The sequence below is a fragment of the Ahaetulla prasina genome, chromosome 4 (assembly GCF_028640845.1).
Source record: "Ahaetulla prasina isolate Xishuangbanna chromosome 4, ASM2864084v1, whole genome shotgun sequence".
NCBI classification, from domain to species: Eukaryota; Metazoa; Chordata; class Lepidosauria; order Squamata; family Colubridae; genus Ahaetulla; species Ahaetulla prasina.
Window position 1 is genome coordinate 40,744,718 of NC_080542.1, and position 14,185 is coordinate 40,758,902.

Genomic DNA, 14,185 nt, shown 5'->3' on the forward strand with positions numbered 1-14,185 from the left:
TCTGAATTCTAAAATGGAGGGGAAACGACAGAAGGATTCCAGTCTGAATATCCCCCACCCCCAGCTTTTAAAAGGCTATTAGAGCTGTTTTAATACGGGGTGAATTTGAGTTGCTGTAAAAATTTCCTGTGTGTGAAGCTTTCTTCCCAACAACTTTGGCCACTTAGAGCAAAACTTGATTGCAGAAAATATGACTTCTGTAACAGAGTTGTTAATGCTTGGAACTCATTACCTGACTCCATAGACTCTACTCAAAATCCCAAAATCTTCAACCAAAAACTGTCTACTATTGACCTCACCCCATTTCTAAGAGGGCTATAAGGGGCGTGCATAAGAGCACAAAAGTGCCTACCGTTCCTGTCCTATTGTTCCCTTCATCATATCAAATTGATATAGTTGATGCATATTTTTATACATATATGTATATTTTCTTCAAAATATGTTGTTTTATCTATAACAATTGTTTGTGTATTCTGTTGTGACAAAAGAAATTAAAAAAAAAAGTTCGCTGTGACAGACAGATGTAAAAAAGGGCAGGTGTTTTCTCCTCCTCGAACTGACCAATGAAAGAGAGGGGGTGGGACTTTCTGAATTCTTGCTCACTATCTTGTTCGCTCTCTGGTGACTGGACTCAGGAAGCCCTGGGAAGGAGTAAATAAGATTATTGTTGGGTTCTAGAAGCAGAAACGACATTAAAAGCAGAACTCAATTTATCAAAGCTGTTTTAAAACATTTAGAAAAGGAAATTGTTAGGCACAAGAAGCAGAAATGACATTAAAAACAGAACCTCCCTCCATAAGTAATTACAGTGATGATAATCATATTGTAATGAAGGCGACTTTACTCCCATAATTTGATTTAGTTTTTAAATTGATATTGCTCTTTTCCTTTGAATGTTCATGCGGGATCCAGAAGAGCCTTTTCTGTCATTGCTCCTGCCCTCTGGAATATCATGCCCCCCCAACCCCATGGTGAGATCTGCAGCCACCCTTTTGGCCTTCTTAAAGGACCCGAAACAGAAAGGACCTGAAACAGAAGATTCTGCTAAGTGACCTGGGGCCACAATGAGTGCATCTCATTCTAAAAGTGGTTAATGGACTAAGATGATAACCCACCACTTCCCTGTGTTTATCTTGCTCCCTTCCTTCCCATCTTTGGCAATTTTTAAGTCAACCTAATGTTACTATTTATTGTTTTAAAGTTTTATTTGGATGTTTATTGAAAACTGCCCAGAATCACCTTAAGGTGAGATAGGTGGCATAAAAGTTTAATAACTAAATAAATAAAATGTGAGAATCCCCGAAACAACCCTGTGAGCACTTTGGGCTGGAAGAGCAGATGATTGGCTGAAAATCACACAGTAAGAGTCATAGCCATTTGGATATTGGCCTCCCCAGTCTCAAATTCATTTCTTATTCACCAGGCAACATTGGCTTAGGATATCACAACACAGAAATAATAGGAATACAAGTCATGCTGAGGACTTTGGACAATATCTGCACGATAAAATCGCTCAGATTCGGGATGGGCTGGACTCCAATTGGATAGATTCAGGTTGGATGACGGAGGCCGATCTTGGTGAAGTTATCTGGGATGAGTTTGATTCTGTGGCTCCCGAGGACATGGACAGGATACTGGGGAGGTTGAATATGACCACATGTTTGCTGGACCCGTGTCCCTCCTGGTTGGTACTGGCCACACAGGAGGTTACACGAGACTGGCTACAGGGAATTGTTAACGCTTCTTTGATGGAGGGTGTCTTTCCATCCGCCTTGAAAGAGGCGGTGGTGAGGCCCCTTCTCAAGAAGCCTTCCCTGGATCCAGCTATTTTATCGAACTATCGTCCTTTCTCCAACCTTCGTTTTGTGGCGAAGGTTGTCAAGAGTGTGGTGGCATGACAGCTTCCCCGGTACCTGGATGAAGCTGTCTATCTAGACCTGTTCCAGTCCAGTTTCCGACCTGGGTATAGCACGGAGACGGCCTTGGTCGCGTTGGTGGATGATCTCTGGAGGGCTCGGGATAGAGGTTGTTCCTCTGTCCTGGTCCTATTAGATCTTTCAGCGGCTTTTGATACCATTGACCATGGTATCCTGCTGCGACGGCTGGAGGGACTGGGTGTGGGGGGCACCATTTTTCAGTGCTTCTCCTCCTATCTCTCTGACCGTATGCAGACGGTGTTGGAAGGGGGGCAGAGATCGGCCGCGAGGTGCCTCACGTGTGGGGTGCCACAGGGATTGATTCTCTCGCCTCTCCTGTTTAACATCTATATGAAGCTGCTGGGCGAGATCATCCATGGTTTTGGGGTGCAATATCATCAGTACGCTGATGATACTCAGCTGTACATTTCCACCCCGACCACCCCAGCGAGGCCTTTGAAGTGATGTCCCGGTGTCTGGAGGCCATGCAGGTCTGGATAGGGAGGAACAGTCTTCGACTCAATCCCTCCAAGACTGAGTGGCTGTGGATGCTGGCATCCCGGTACAGCCAGCTAGTTCCATCGCTGACTGTTGGAGCCGAGTCATTGGCCCCTGGAGAGGTTTCGCAACTTGGGCGTTCTCCTGGATGTTTGGCTGTCATTAGAAGAACATATGATGGCCGTCGCCAGGGTAGTTTTTTATCAGGTGCGCCTGATACGCCAGTTGCACCCCTTCATAGACCAGGATTCCCTATGCATGGTCACTCATGCCCTCATCACTTCCTGCCTGGACTACTGTAACGCTCTCTACATGGGGCTCCAACTGGTCCAGAATGCAGCTGCGCGGGTAGTAGAGGGAGCAACTCGAGGCTCCCATGTAACACCTCTCCTGCGCAGGCTGCACTGGTTGCCAGTGGTCTTCCGGGTGCAATTCAAGGTGTTGGTTACCACCTTTAAAGTGCTCCATGGCATAGGACTGGGCTATTTATGGGACCGCCTGCTGCCACCGATAGCCTCCCATCGACCTGTGCACTCACACAGGGAGGGTCTTCTCAGGGTGCCGTCGGCCAAACAATGTCGGCTGGCGACCCCCAGGGGGAGAGCCTTCTCTGTGGGAGCACCTACCCTCTGGAATGAGCTTCCTCTGGGGTTACCTCCGGACCTTCTGCCGTGAACTCAAGACCTTTCTGTTTTACCGCGCAGGGCTGGCCTAATACACTGCTGTTTTTAATTGGGGTTTTTATTATTTTTCTATTATAGTTTTTAAATGGGGTAGCCAAATTGAATAAGATTTTTAAAATGTTTTTTAATTCTATTTATAAAATTGTTTTTATGTTGGCTGTAAACCCCCCTGAGTCCTTCGGGAGAAGGGCGGTATAAAAATCAAATGAATAAATAAATAAGTCTGCTATGTAGAGAAAAAAACACTTACTGAAAGAAGGCAGTAGCAAGCCACTTCATATTGTCACTAAGGAAACCCATGTTTTCTGAACTGGACTTGAGGGATATCATCACTACCTGTTGATAATGAATGGATTCTCAAAAATAGTTAATTTCAATGCAGTTAATTTGGCATTTTTTCCAAGTATGGTTATATTTTATTAGCTGTTCTAAATGGACAATTCTTCCAACATAACCCAATACTGAGCTTGCAACTTGAAATGCAAATACTGCCATGCAATTCCATATTCTGCCCTTGTACATTTTACATTATTCTGTCTCTCATCTTGCTTGCAGAAATCTTGGATAAGCAGAGAAATGGATAAGGAGAAACAAAAAGAATATTATTTGAAAGATCAGAGACCAAATTTAGTAATACTTTATAACAGGAATAATAATTTAATGTGTTGTTAAATACTCATTTAATGGCTTAGATAAAGCAAATTTAAAAAAAGCAATATCAAAATAAATGCCTCCTTGAACTTGCATGGCATACTTTGTGGAACTTAACTGCATTTAAAGCTACTTCCTCCTGAAATTATCAGATTATATATTTTTTTTAAAAAAAGCACAGCTAAAAGTACCACCATTAACTATAGTTCAGTAAATAAATTAGGATTGTCTGAAATTTTTGAGTGCACTAAGACATTAACTATTTCTCATAATCTATAATGGCTGTCATAAACAAGCCAATTATATTATGGATTAATTCAAACTTTTCCAATGTGGGATCATCTAGATGTGTTCAGATTCCAGCTACCAGAATTACCTGCAGAATTATCAGGTGGCATGGATAAAGGCCACACTGGTGGAGAACTTGAAGAACTATGGAACTACAATTTATTTTCAGATGAATGGACACACTAGAAGAAATCAAAGACAAATCACTTTCAAATTGTTCTTAAATCAAACTACAATATATAGCCCAATCCGAGTAGCTTTGGGAGGTGAGTTTAAGAGAGGCTATCTTTTAAATATGTATAAAACCTTGTGAAATCTGTGCAGTGACATCTGTATCCGTTGTATATTGCTCAATTTAAAATTTCAGGATCAGAGCAAAGCCCCAAATTACATATTGGTAAGAAATTGCAAAATAGATTTTCAAAAAAGTAGACTTTAAGGAGATGGTGCTGAACACAGATCTCCAAAAATATTTTATATATTTGATGAGGATGATGCCGAGAAGAATGTTAAACAATTTTACCCCTTCCCCAGTAAAGAGCAAAAGGAGGAGAAACTAAAATATAAAAGGTGGTAGGGCTCCTTCATGTTTAATACTATCCCTGCTGAAATTCTGTTTTGTTTTACTTTTGGCACCATGAAAAATCATGGAAGTAGGAAAATCATGCAGTTTATTTGTTCAAATAATCACATTAATAAATAGCTAGTGTTTGTGATATAATGTATATTGGACCGTGAAGTGTGATTTAGCTTAAAATTCCAACTCAGTTCTAAAGTTGATGGGCTGACCCTGGGCCAGTTATTATCTCAACATGCCGATCCTACTTCACAAGATTATTTTGAAGGATAATCCATGAGTATTATTTAAATAAAAGTTTGGAACCAATCTGGCAATAAATATTGAAAGATAGCAAAAATAGCATAAACAATGACAAACGAAAGGATTTACTTCGGGGCATGGATGCTTCATCTTAGCAATATAAACCTGATCCAACTGAAGTATCGTGATTTTCTATTTAATAAGTGAGATTTAACTGAGTATCTAGGCTTCCATTAAAATAAGTATCTCCACATACATCTATATATTCTAAGAAAAAAATATCTGTGTTCAATAGGACTTGCATTTTAGCAACCTGATAATATAATCTTATATACATTTACTCAGAAAAGTCTCAGATGAATGTATATAGAATTATAGTCTTAAAATGCTTACATTTGGATGGATTGTTGCTTGTGTAATTATGTACATGGACATATCCATGTCATTCTTGCTATGAGTGTTCATAATTGAGATGGTATGCACACACACACACACGTGCGCGCACGCACACACACACACACACACACACACACACACACACACGAGTGCTGGGTCTCAGTTTAAGGTACTAAAAATCCATTGTTCTTCTGTCTCTTGAATTTCAGACATACATTTTGTTTAGGATTACCACTAATTAATTTTCTATGAAAAATGCTGCAAATCACCAAATTCAAGACATCTATTTCTCTACAATATATAACTATTAGAAGAAACTGAAATAGTCTGTGATCATAACATACCTTGATGCTTTTAACTTTTTTCTTCTGCTGTTTCTCAGATGTACCAGTCCTGGACTTCAGATGGAGAGAAAGCAAAAAAGCATGCATGTTCATGTGGAAAAATACCTGACTCTGTCAAGACTGATGGCAACCATTAAAGGGCAGAAAAAAGAAACTTATTTGCTGCTAAAAAGTGCAATGCCACTGGTGCCTTTTCTGGCAAATCTTTCCTGCCAAATATCCTTGGCACCGAATCCTGGCTGCTCTCTCTTCTTGAAAGAACAACTGCTCAGGGTGAAAATGTCAAATCTTTCCCAGATGCTTTGCAGTGGTATTAAGCCTGGTCATGTTCAACTCTTTTGTCCTGTGAGGTTTTGTTCTTTTGCTTTCACTTGGCTTCAATTTTGCGGAATTCTCAGATTAAGATTTGCCAGCTGGTTTCTGTTAAGGGAATGCAGGCTGAGATGAGAGAGCAGGGAAAGATGCTGGAATCCAACAGCCTGGAAAATCACGGGGGATGGGGTTTCTGTTGATCTTTTAAGAGCCTCAGCTCTGTTCTGCGGTATGTTGCTGTGTTAAAGGTAGCAGGCTCTTTAAATGTAAAATATTAACTGATGGATTCCAAGCTCCGATTTGGTTAACGGATGGACTGCGTGCTGCATAGATTTCACCCCATTTTTACACACACACACACATACACACACCTTCATCACTAGATTCTCTCTCTCTCTCTCTCTCTCTCTCTCTCTCTCTCTCTGTGTGTGTGTGTGTGTGTGTGAGAGAGAGAGAGAGAGAGAGAAAGAGAGAAAGGGGGGGGGAGGGAGGGCTTTGTTTCTATTGGCTGATTCTTGCCTTCCCACCCACATCTATTCCACATCACCTTGGTGTCTCCCTAAATAAAACCAGCCCTCCTTATCGCAGCAAGGAAATCAAGCAATAGAGTTGCAATGGATTTTAAATAAACACTTCCCCCCCCCATCATTGCCAGGCTGCTGAGAAGCACGCAGAAGGCACCTCACCAACTGCTACTGAAACGCATATACATAGCTACCTTGCCTGCTTTCTGACTCTACTGCTTCTTTCACCCCATGAGTGAGGGCTGGAGTACACAAGAAGCTGGCTGCAGGCAGAGGATAGAATTGGTACCTTTATGACCAATTCTTTCTCCATGGATTTGAAGGACAGCACCAGTGAGGGAAGCCTAGGGAGCCTTCAGCCTTCCAGCCTCCAGATTTTTGCTAACACCTCAACCCTACATGGAATCCGCCATATCTTTGTTTATGGACCTATGACTGTACGGCGGGCTCTATGGGCTCTAGCATTTGTAGCTTCTCTGGGTCTCCTCTTGGTAGAGAGCTCTGAGCGAGTGATTTACTACTTTTCTTATCAGCATATCACCAAGGTGGATGGGCTCGTTGCTAACAGCTTGGTCTTCCCAGCTGTCACCATCTGCAACTTTAATGGGTTTCGCTTCTCCCGTCTCACTACCAATGATCTGTACCATGCTGGTGACCTTCTAGCTTTGCTGGATGTGAATTTACAAATCCTTCATCCCCATCTTGCTGACCCAACAGTCCTGGCCATATTGCAAGAGAAAACCAACTTTCAGCAGCACCGAGCCAAGGTCTTCAGCATGAGTGAGTTCCTAGGGCGTGTGGGCCATGACATGAAGGAGATGCTGTTGTACTGTAAGTTCCGGGGACAGGAGTGTAGCCACAAGAATTTTACAACTGTGAGTATAAGGAACAGATTGACTTTCTTATTACCTTAATAATGATTATGGTAACAATGGGGTGAACCTAGAATTGGTGATTATGTTTATCCTGGCTTCTCTTGGTGAGATGGCAGACTTGAACTAAAGTATGCTTAGTATCCTTGTGGCAAATTTGGGAGATTTAAAATGGGAAGTCAACCCAAATTAAGGAATTAAGAACTGTTTCTTGGGAGATTTCAACTAGCTCTAGTTACTGGCCTGTTCAGACCCTTGATGTAAGGAATGACAATATTCAATTGCATTCAGTTCCACAAGGAAACTAGCTTATTTTGCTGTTGAATGATGATTGGCAGCAAAGCAGTATTGAAATAGTACAAGTACTTTCTGGCTGATATGGTTCATATATACCCCACTGGATGAAAAGGATTTACAACTTAGATCATTTTATTCCTTTTGCTCTTGGTAACTATTATTTCCCATTTCATATTTTTTTCCAGACCCCTACACAAGATTCTGAAACTGCATAGTTTCTTTGGACAATGTTTCTTTATAGTAATTTAGTGTTGGTGACCTACCTCTGATTTGTGGTCTAGAAGAAGTGTAGAATTTTATGAGCATTAGAGAGTGAAATGTTGAGCCTATTCCATGCTAAATATAGTGATCTATTCTATTTCATTTCTTCTAAATGTTGTGAAGTGGGCAACAAGATGAAGATGTAGACTGTAAGATTAGTATTGTTTCAGTTCTCATAGGCCATATGCATTCATCATTTCATAATTGCAGCATCAATTGTTGACTTTTAAGTGTGTGAATGAAGTATGAGAATAAATATAAAATATTAATATCTTAACTTACTACAACATAGTAAATACAATATTTTTCAGTTGACTTGCTTCATACATCATCCCTAGCAAATCCCCAAGTAATGGTGCAACTAAATAATGTATAAACATAGAAATTAAGTAGATCTAGGCCTGGAACTAAAAAGGAAGTGACGTATTTCATAGCTATGGCCAGTTGCCGTTAAAGATGAGGATCAGAATAAAAAACCCCAAGATGACTATTTTATAGGGACAAACAAAATGAGAAGGGTACTTTTTACCAACTTTAAGTCATCCAAATTTCCAAACTGGTTTAAAATTTAGTACTTGAAGTCACAAAACATATAGAGGGCACTAGATTAGAGAAATGTTTTCTAAACTAATTATTTTGTCCTACTGGCTTTCTTGTGTACTTTTTGCAGCAGTCTGAAATGGAGAAGTTAAATAAGTGAAGGTGACGGGCAGTAAATATTGGAATAAAGTTTAATTTCTTCTTTGCTCAGACTTGTGTAAAAGTCACCAAGAGTTTGGTTTGAAAAATTGTAGTAATCCCTTGTTTCTATGGCAGGGGTCAGATTAAGACATTGGACAGAAAGGAAGTGTTTTTTCCCAAAAGAAGCTTACATTATACATTAGGGGGATGTTAACAGTTTGTCTTAATTAATAATAGTACAGAATTTAGCATATATATGAGGCAAAGGCATTTTATACATATAAACTTGTTATAATATATTATGTAAATCAGGAGTCCATTATTAGGTTGAGACAGAAAACAGTTTGCTTCAACAGGATAAAACTAGTAGAACCAACACTTTAAAAAGCTTTGTTCTCTCATATAGTTCTCTCTATTGGTCAACTCTTGCCTTTCTTGATACAGTATGAAGCATGTTGCTTCTCTCTGCTGTGAAGCAACCCAGGTATGTGTTTAAGCTACATAGTTCAGATAGATTCAGATTGTAGACTTTTTAAGGTAATTTAGACTTTCCACCATAGTACCTGACTTTGGAATCAATTATGTGATTTTTTAAAATAAACATAGGCATTACTGACAATGGGTGCTTTGTTATGGAAAGAGGATATTATACTTTTTGATGTTTTGAAACTCACTGTTGTGATGTAGACAGGATTAGGTAGCTATATATTAAGAGCAAGCTGTCAGGATGAAAACTTTGGGTGACAGTCATATTAACTGATTTACTGAAGAATAATATTCCAAATTGATATAAAATAATAAGTTCTAAATTGTGGTCTAGAAATGGAAAGTTTATTGTTATGGATATATATTTATCAGAAGTGAATTTCCCAACATTCTTAACCATCTCTACCCTAAAAAAACACAATACAAAAATAATGTGGAGAATTGGGTTCATTTGCTTGGAAACTGCAGAGTGAGAAAGAATTGGGGAGAAATTCATGTTTTAATGTTTTCCCAGGAAAAATATGATAGCAAATATATAGGGTCTAGTTGGATAAAAAGTTTTTAGTTGCTTTCAGTGAGTAAAAGTTACCACCAGGAAGAGAAGCTTTAACGAAAGATCTGTTGTTCAGTAGTTCATTCCAAAGTGTCATCAAATACGTAAGAGATTGAATATGATTGAAAGTATCAGCCAAAATAACAGACATTACCAGGTTGGTTAGATAAAATGATAACCCACTATAAATTAGCTTATCAATATTTCTTCTTTCCTACAAATTGCTGTTCATTTGGGTAAGATGTTTATTGATAAGAATTGTACCAGATGAGTTTGTTCTGCTTCAAGGCCATCCTAACAATTTTACCATAATAGAACTGGCATACCCCATCTGTTATTATGTTATGTTATGTTATACCCCACCTGGGCAGGCTGAGAAGGCATGCTGTGGATCCCATCAATCAAGGATGGCAGGGTCCAGTTTCTCTGTTGTGACTCCTGTTTTTGGAATATCTTGCCCCTGCCCCAGGTTGAGATCTCCTCTTACCTCTTTGGCCTTCTGCAAGAGCGTGACTCTGCCAGTTGACTTGATGCTGCAACAGGCGATGATCACTCTGGAGGTGGTTGATTAACCAATAGAAGATCCCATCTCCTTCCCTTGTGCATCTTGCTCCCTTCTTCCCCATCTTTAATTATGATTTGTATTTTTATTGTTATTAGAAATATCCATCTTTCATGGTTTTATAGCTTTTAATATTGTAAATTGCCCAATGTCACCTATGGTGAGATAAACGACAGACATACGAACAAACAAAATCTGATTTCTACATGGAAGATTGAATCACTTTGCCTTGAACTGAAATGTTGAAGTGAACCAATCTGATTTTACCAGTTTTTTTCAATCCAGTGGAAAAGATCTCATTTTAGCATGTGGACTGAAGCAGAGCAATTGATCCAGTCAGATGCTTCAAAGAGGAGTGCCACTTCAGTCTGATGCTCTGTTTTGGAGATATACTTTAATTGAAACTTTGATTAGTTTGAAATACTCTGTTGAAGTTTGCACAGCTTTAATGACTACTAAAACATTTGAAAGCTTTTTGTTCCTAATATTTGTAGGCTGTATGATATATGTTTTGGAGAAGGAACAAATTCATTCTTACTCTATTGTGCTACGATGATGATAACTGAATAAGAAAGAGAAAAAGAATAGTATTCTCCCCAAAAGCTCTTGAATAATTTTAGATAATGTTGAAATTAGAAGAGGCAAAATAGTAGAAGATAAATATACATTTGTTTTTTTAACAAATGCTTCATTTGAAGCTTCATTTCAGTTATAAATGAATAAAATAGTTTCCTAGCTGGTGCCTAAAAAAGAAAGAAGAAGGGGAAAAAAAGCAGTTTCAAAATCACTATTTAGAGGTATTTAGCCAAACATTTATTTTCTGATCTTGAGTCAGAATATTTCTTTAAACTGTATCTGTTCTCAAACATTACACTGACTTTTAGTTTGTTCATTGGTTATTTGATCCCAGTTCTGGTCTTAATCAAAACATGCTAATCATACCTGATTTCATCTTAATAGGAAACAGCATATCTTTCCTTCTGAGTCTTGGTGATGATTATTGGTAGAAGAGAAGCTAACAGGGATGCTGTAATTAATTTCTTGAAATAGTTGTTGATGGACACACAAATGGCAAATAAATTAGTAGTCATTTTGAATTATATTTACACATTGTCTGTTTATGAACATTACTTCAGGCTTGAATCTCTGTTATTATGTATCCAAAAAAGCCAAGAAGGATTTCAAATATGACATTACAGATGCTAGAATATAAAATTTGCTTCAGTTGAGTGAAAAATAACTTTTGTGAGATATTTGAATGAACAGCTCTCAAAAATCTAATTTTGTTCATCCTCAAATACGGTGCTATACAAAATTATTTTAATTGCTATAATTAATGTAATTATCAACCCTTCCTTTTAAAAATACACTGATTCTTCCAAATCAGTGCAGAAGGCCAAATCTGATTTATTTATGCAAAGCTATTTAAAATCATTATAGTATTTAAATTACAAAAAATAAAAATCAGTTTAATTTATACCAGGTCTCCAAGTTTCCAGCACATGCAAATTGGTTGCTTTAACATATGGATAATATAAAGGGCTATTGTATTGGAATCAACACTTGTAAGACTATCCCACTAGAGCTGACATGCCCTGTTTATGTATATATCTCTATTTATGTGTGGAAATACTGCTTGAAGTGACAGGCTAGATAAGCCCTGAGCAATTGTATCAAGGAGTAGGAGTAGGGCACTGAAGAGACAGATATAGTGGGTGGCCTGCTTTTTAGTCCTGTGAATATATTTAGTTCGTTGGAAAGCTTCTTGGATTTTTACTGTGAAATTACTGTTTTTATGGTTCCCCTCTCATTTTGTTTTCTCTCTTTCCAATGTGCACATTTTTTGTCACTTACTTGCAATGTGTTATATTTTATATAGCACATCAGTTAGTGACCCTAATAAAGAATTAAACTACTACGAACATAAACAATTAAAACTTATTTAATCTTTGTCCTGTTGAATGAATGTGCTCTGCACTCAACTCAGTTATAAATTGTGAAGTTTTCGCGCATAACTTTTTACTTCTTTTCAGTAAAGATTCAGCCAAGGATGTTTTTCTAGGCCAAAAGCAGACTTCATTTAAAAGAAATGTTTATGAGTTTTACGATTCTGATCATCTGTATGAATATCTCTGTAGCTTTGTATGCAAATTAGCATTAATGTCCTATAAAAGCAAAAACAGAAAGCCACTTTGATCAACTATATCAATAAAATAATTTTTCAGTTTCACAATAATTGCTTTGCAATGCTAAACTTCCACTGATTCAAACATTCCACTTCTTATAGTATCCAGATCTGAATACTTTTAGCTACTGTGTAAAACGCTGTACCTCAAATCTAATAATGAATGATATACTATCTTTGAATGGGGAAAATCACTTAGTTACCTACTTCTTATATATTACGAAAAAGCTCAGATCTTTGAATGATGTTAATTCCAAAACAAAAAGAATATTGAATATAAAATAGATGTAGTAGCAAGTTTACAGAATTAGATTCTTTTTCCTAATATGTTTCTTTAAAAGATACACAATTAGTAGTTGATAAAAAAAAAACATTTTCAAACTAAATTTCAGATTTGGGGCAAGGTTATAATAAGTTATTTATTTAATGTAAAGAATAGAGATACCGTAGCTTCATTTTGTCATGAAGTCATATGATCAACAAATGAAGCCATTTGTGGTGTCAGCTAGGAGAGTTCAAATGAAAACTGGCTGAAGGAGACATAGCCTAAGTGGCTATTAACTATCAGTGAATGCTGATAGAGTACTCACGCAGTTCCCGTGAATAACAAATGAATCTGTGCCCATAAAATAACAAAGATGAATTGCACATGAATAAACATGAGTATGGTTAGCAGTTGCCACTCTCCTGAGCATACTACATACTGTTTTCTTGCAACTTTACATAGAGCAGTACAAAGGAGTGAAAATACCCTCTCTAGGAAGTTCTGCACAAATCAAAATTGCAAATTACATTAACAATATTCAGAACTAAATTCCTGAAGTAGGGCTTGTAATACACAACTTTTTACTGCCTTCTCTTATAAGTATGCAATGGAGCTGAAATATATTTTAAAAAACTTTCCCGTGCTTATAAAAACTTTCTATTTAACTAATCTGCAACTCAAGTATATTTTGGGTCTGTTTTATAGTTAGACAAGCAAAGACTGCATACATCAAGCAGGATGTATCAATTCAATCAATCACAGAATTAGGAGTCAAAGTAGGTGTGATGTTAATAATGTAATCTGATCGTGTATATTTTTTTTCACTAAATAGCAATGTTGGAGTCACCAAACCTAGATTATATTTCTTCTACTTGGAAACATCCCTCTAGCTGGAAACAATAGCTGGAGGGGTGGCAAGAATGAGACTTTCATGTCATAGATCTGATTTGGATTGGGTTTCCCATGGCAAATTCTCAGGCACTAAACCTGTGATTAGTGATATGTCCTGAATAGCTTGGTGGCAGCTTAATATGAACCAGGCATATGGCAAAAAGTACCTTGTCTGCAAAAGTCAGCCAATAGCTAAATTTTCAGGAATAAAGGACCAAGCCATCTTGGCCTTCATGTTCTAACAATCTTGTTTAGTATGAGATCTGCCATCTCTCACAGAAATTAATACATTTACCAGATAATCCTCATCTTGAAACTGCCCTCTAAACTTCAGACCTTATGATTAGGCTTTGTGTTGTAATCAATATCATCATAATAAAATGCTTCAAAATCAAGAGGCAGTAATAGTGTGAAGGACAGTAATAGTGTGAAGATGGTGAAAATTGATAGAGAGGGAGGGGAAGCAAAGAAATAAGTTGGCTGCTAGAAAACGAGATGTTCAAAGTTTGCAACTGGGATATAGGACATAGGCTTTAGATATGATGGGAATCCAGGAGATCACATGATGAGATAAAATAGATTCTTTCGAGACAAAATGGAGCGGGTAAAGAATGTGCAAAGAAATAGGAATTGGGATTTTTCTGAAGTTATTGTCTGAAGTCATTCTAGGGAAGAAAAAATACATATTTGGGAAAAAAGG

The 14,185-nt window shown here is 37.8% G+C and overlaps 1 protein-coding gene and 1 long non-coding RNA gene across 3 annotated transcripts in view; one reads left to right on the forward strand and one right to left on the reverse strand.

The window, feature by feature from the left end:
- Positions 1-507: 507 nt before the first annotated feature.
- On the reverse strand, positions 508-5,715 carry LOC131196649 (uncharacterized). Its single transcript, XR_009154794.1, has 3 exons — positions 5,597-5,715; positions 3,348-3,433; positions 508-641 (listed from the first exon to the last, which is right to left on the reverse strand). It is a non-coding gene; the product is annotated as an uncharacterized LOC131196649 (long non-coding RNA).
- Positions 5,716-6,725: 1,010 nt separating this feature from the next.
- PRR29 (proline rich 29) overlaps positions 6,726-14,185 on the forward strand; it is a 709,947-nt gene continuing 702,487 nt past the window's right edge. Inside the window, exon 1 of one of the 2 annotated variants that reach the window (XM_058180924.1) lies at positions 6,726-7,307. In XM_058180924.1, the coding sequence (XP_058036907.1) occupies positions 6,726-7,307 (582 nt within the window). The remainder of the gene's footprint in view (positions 7,308-14,185) is intronic. The other variant, XM_058180923.1, reaches the window with a different exon arrangement.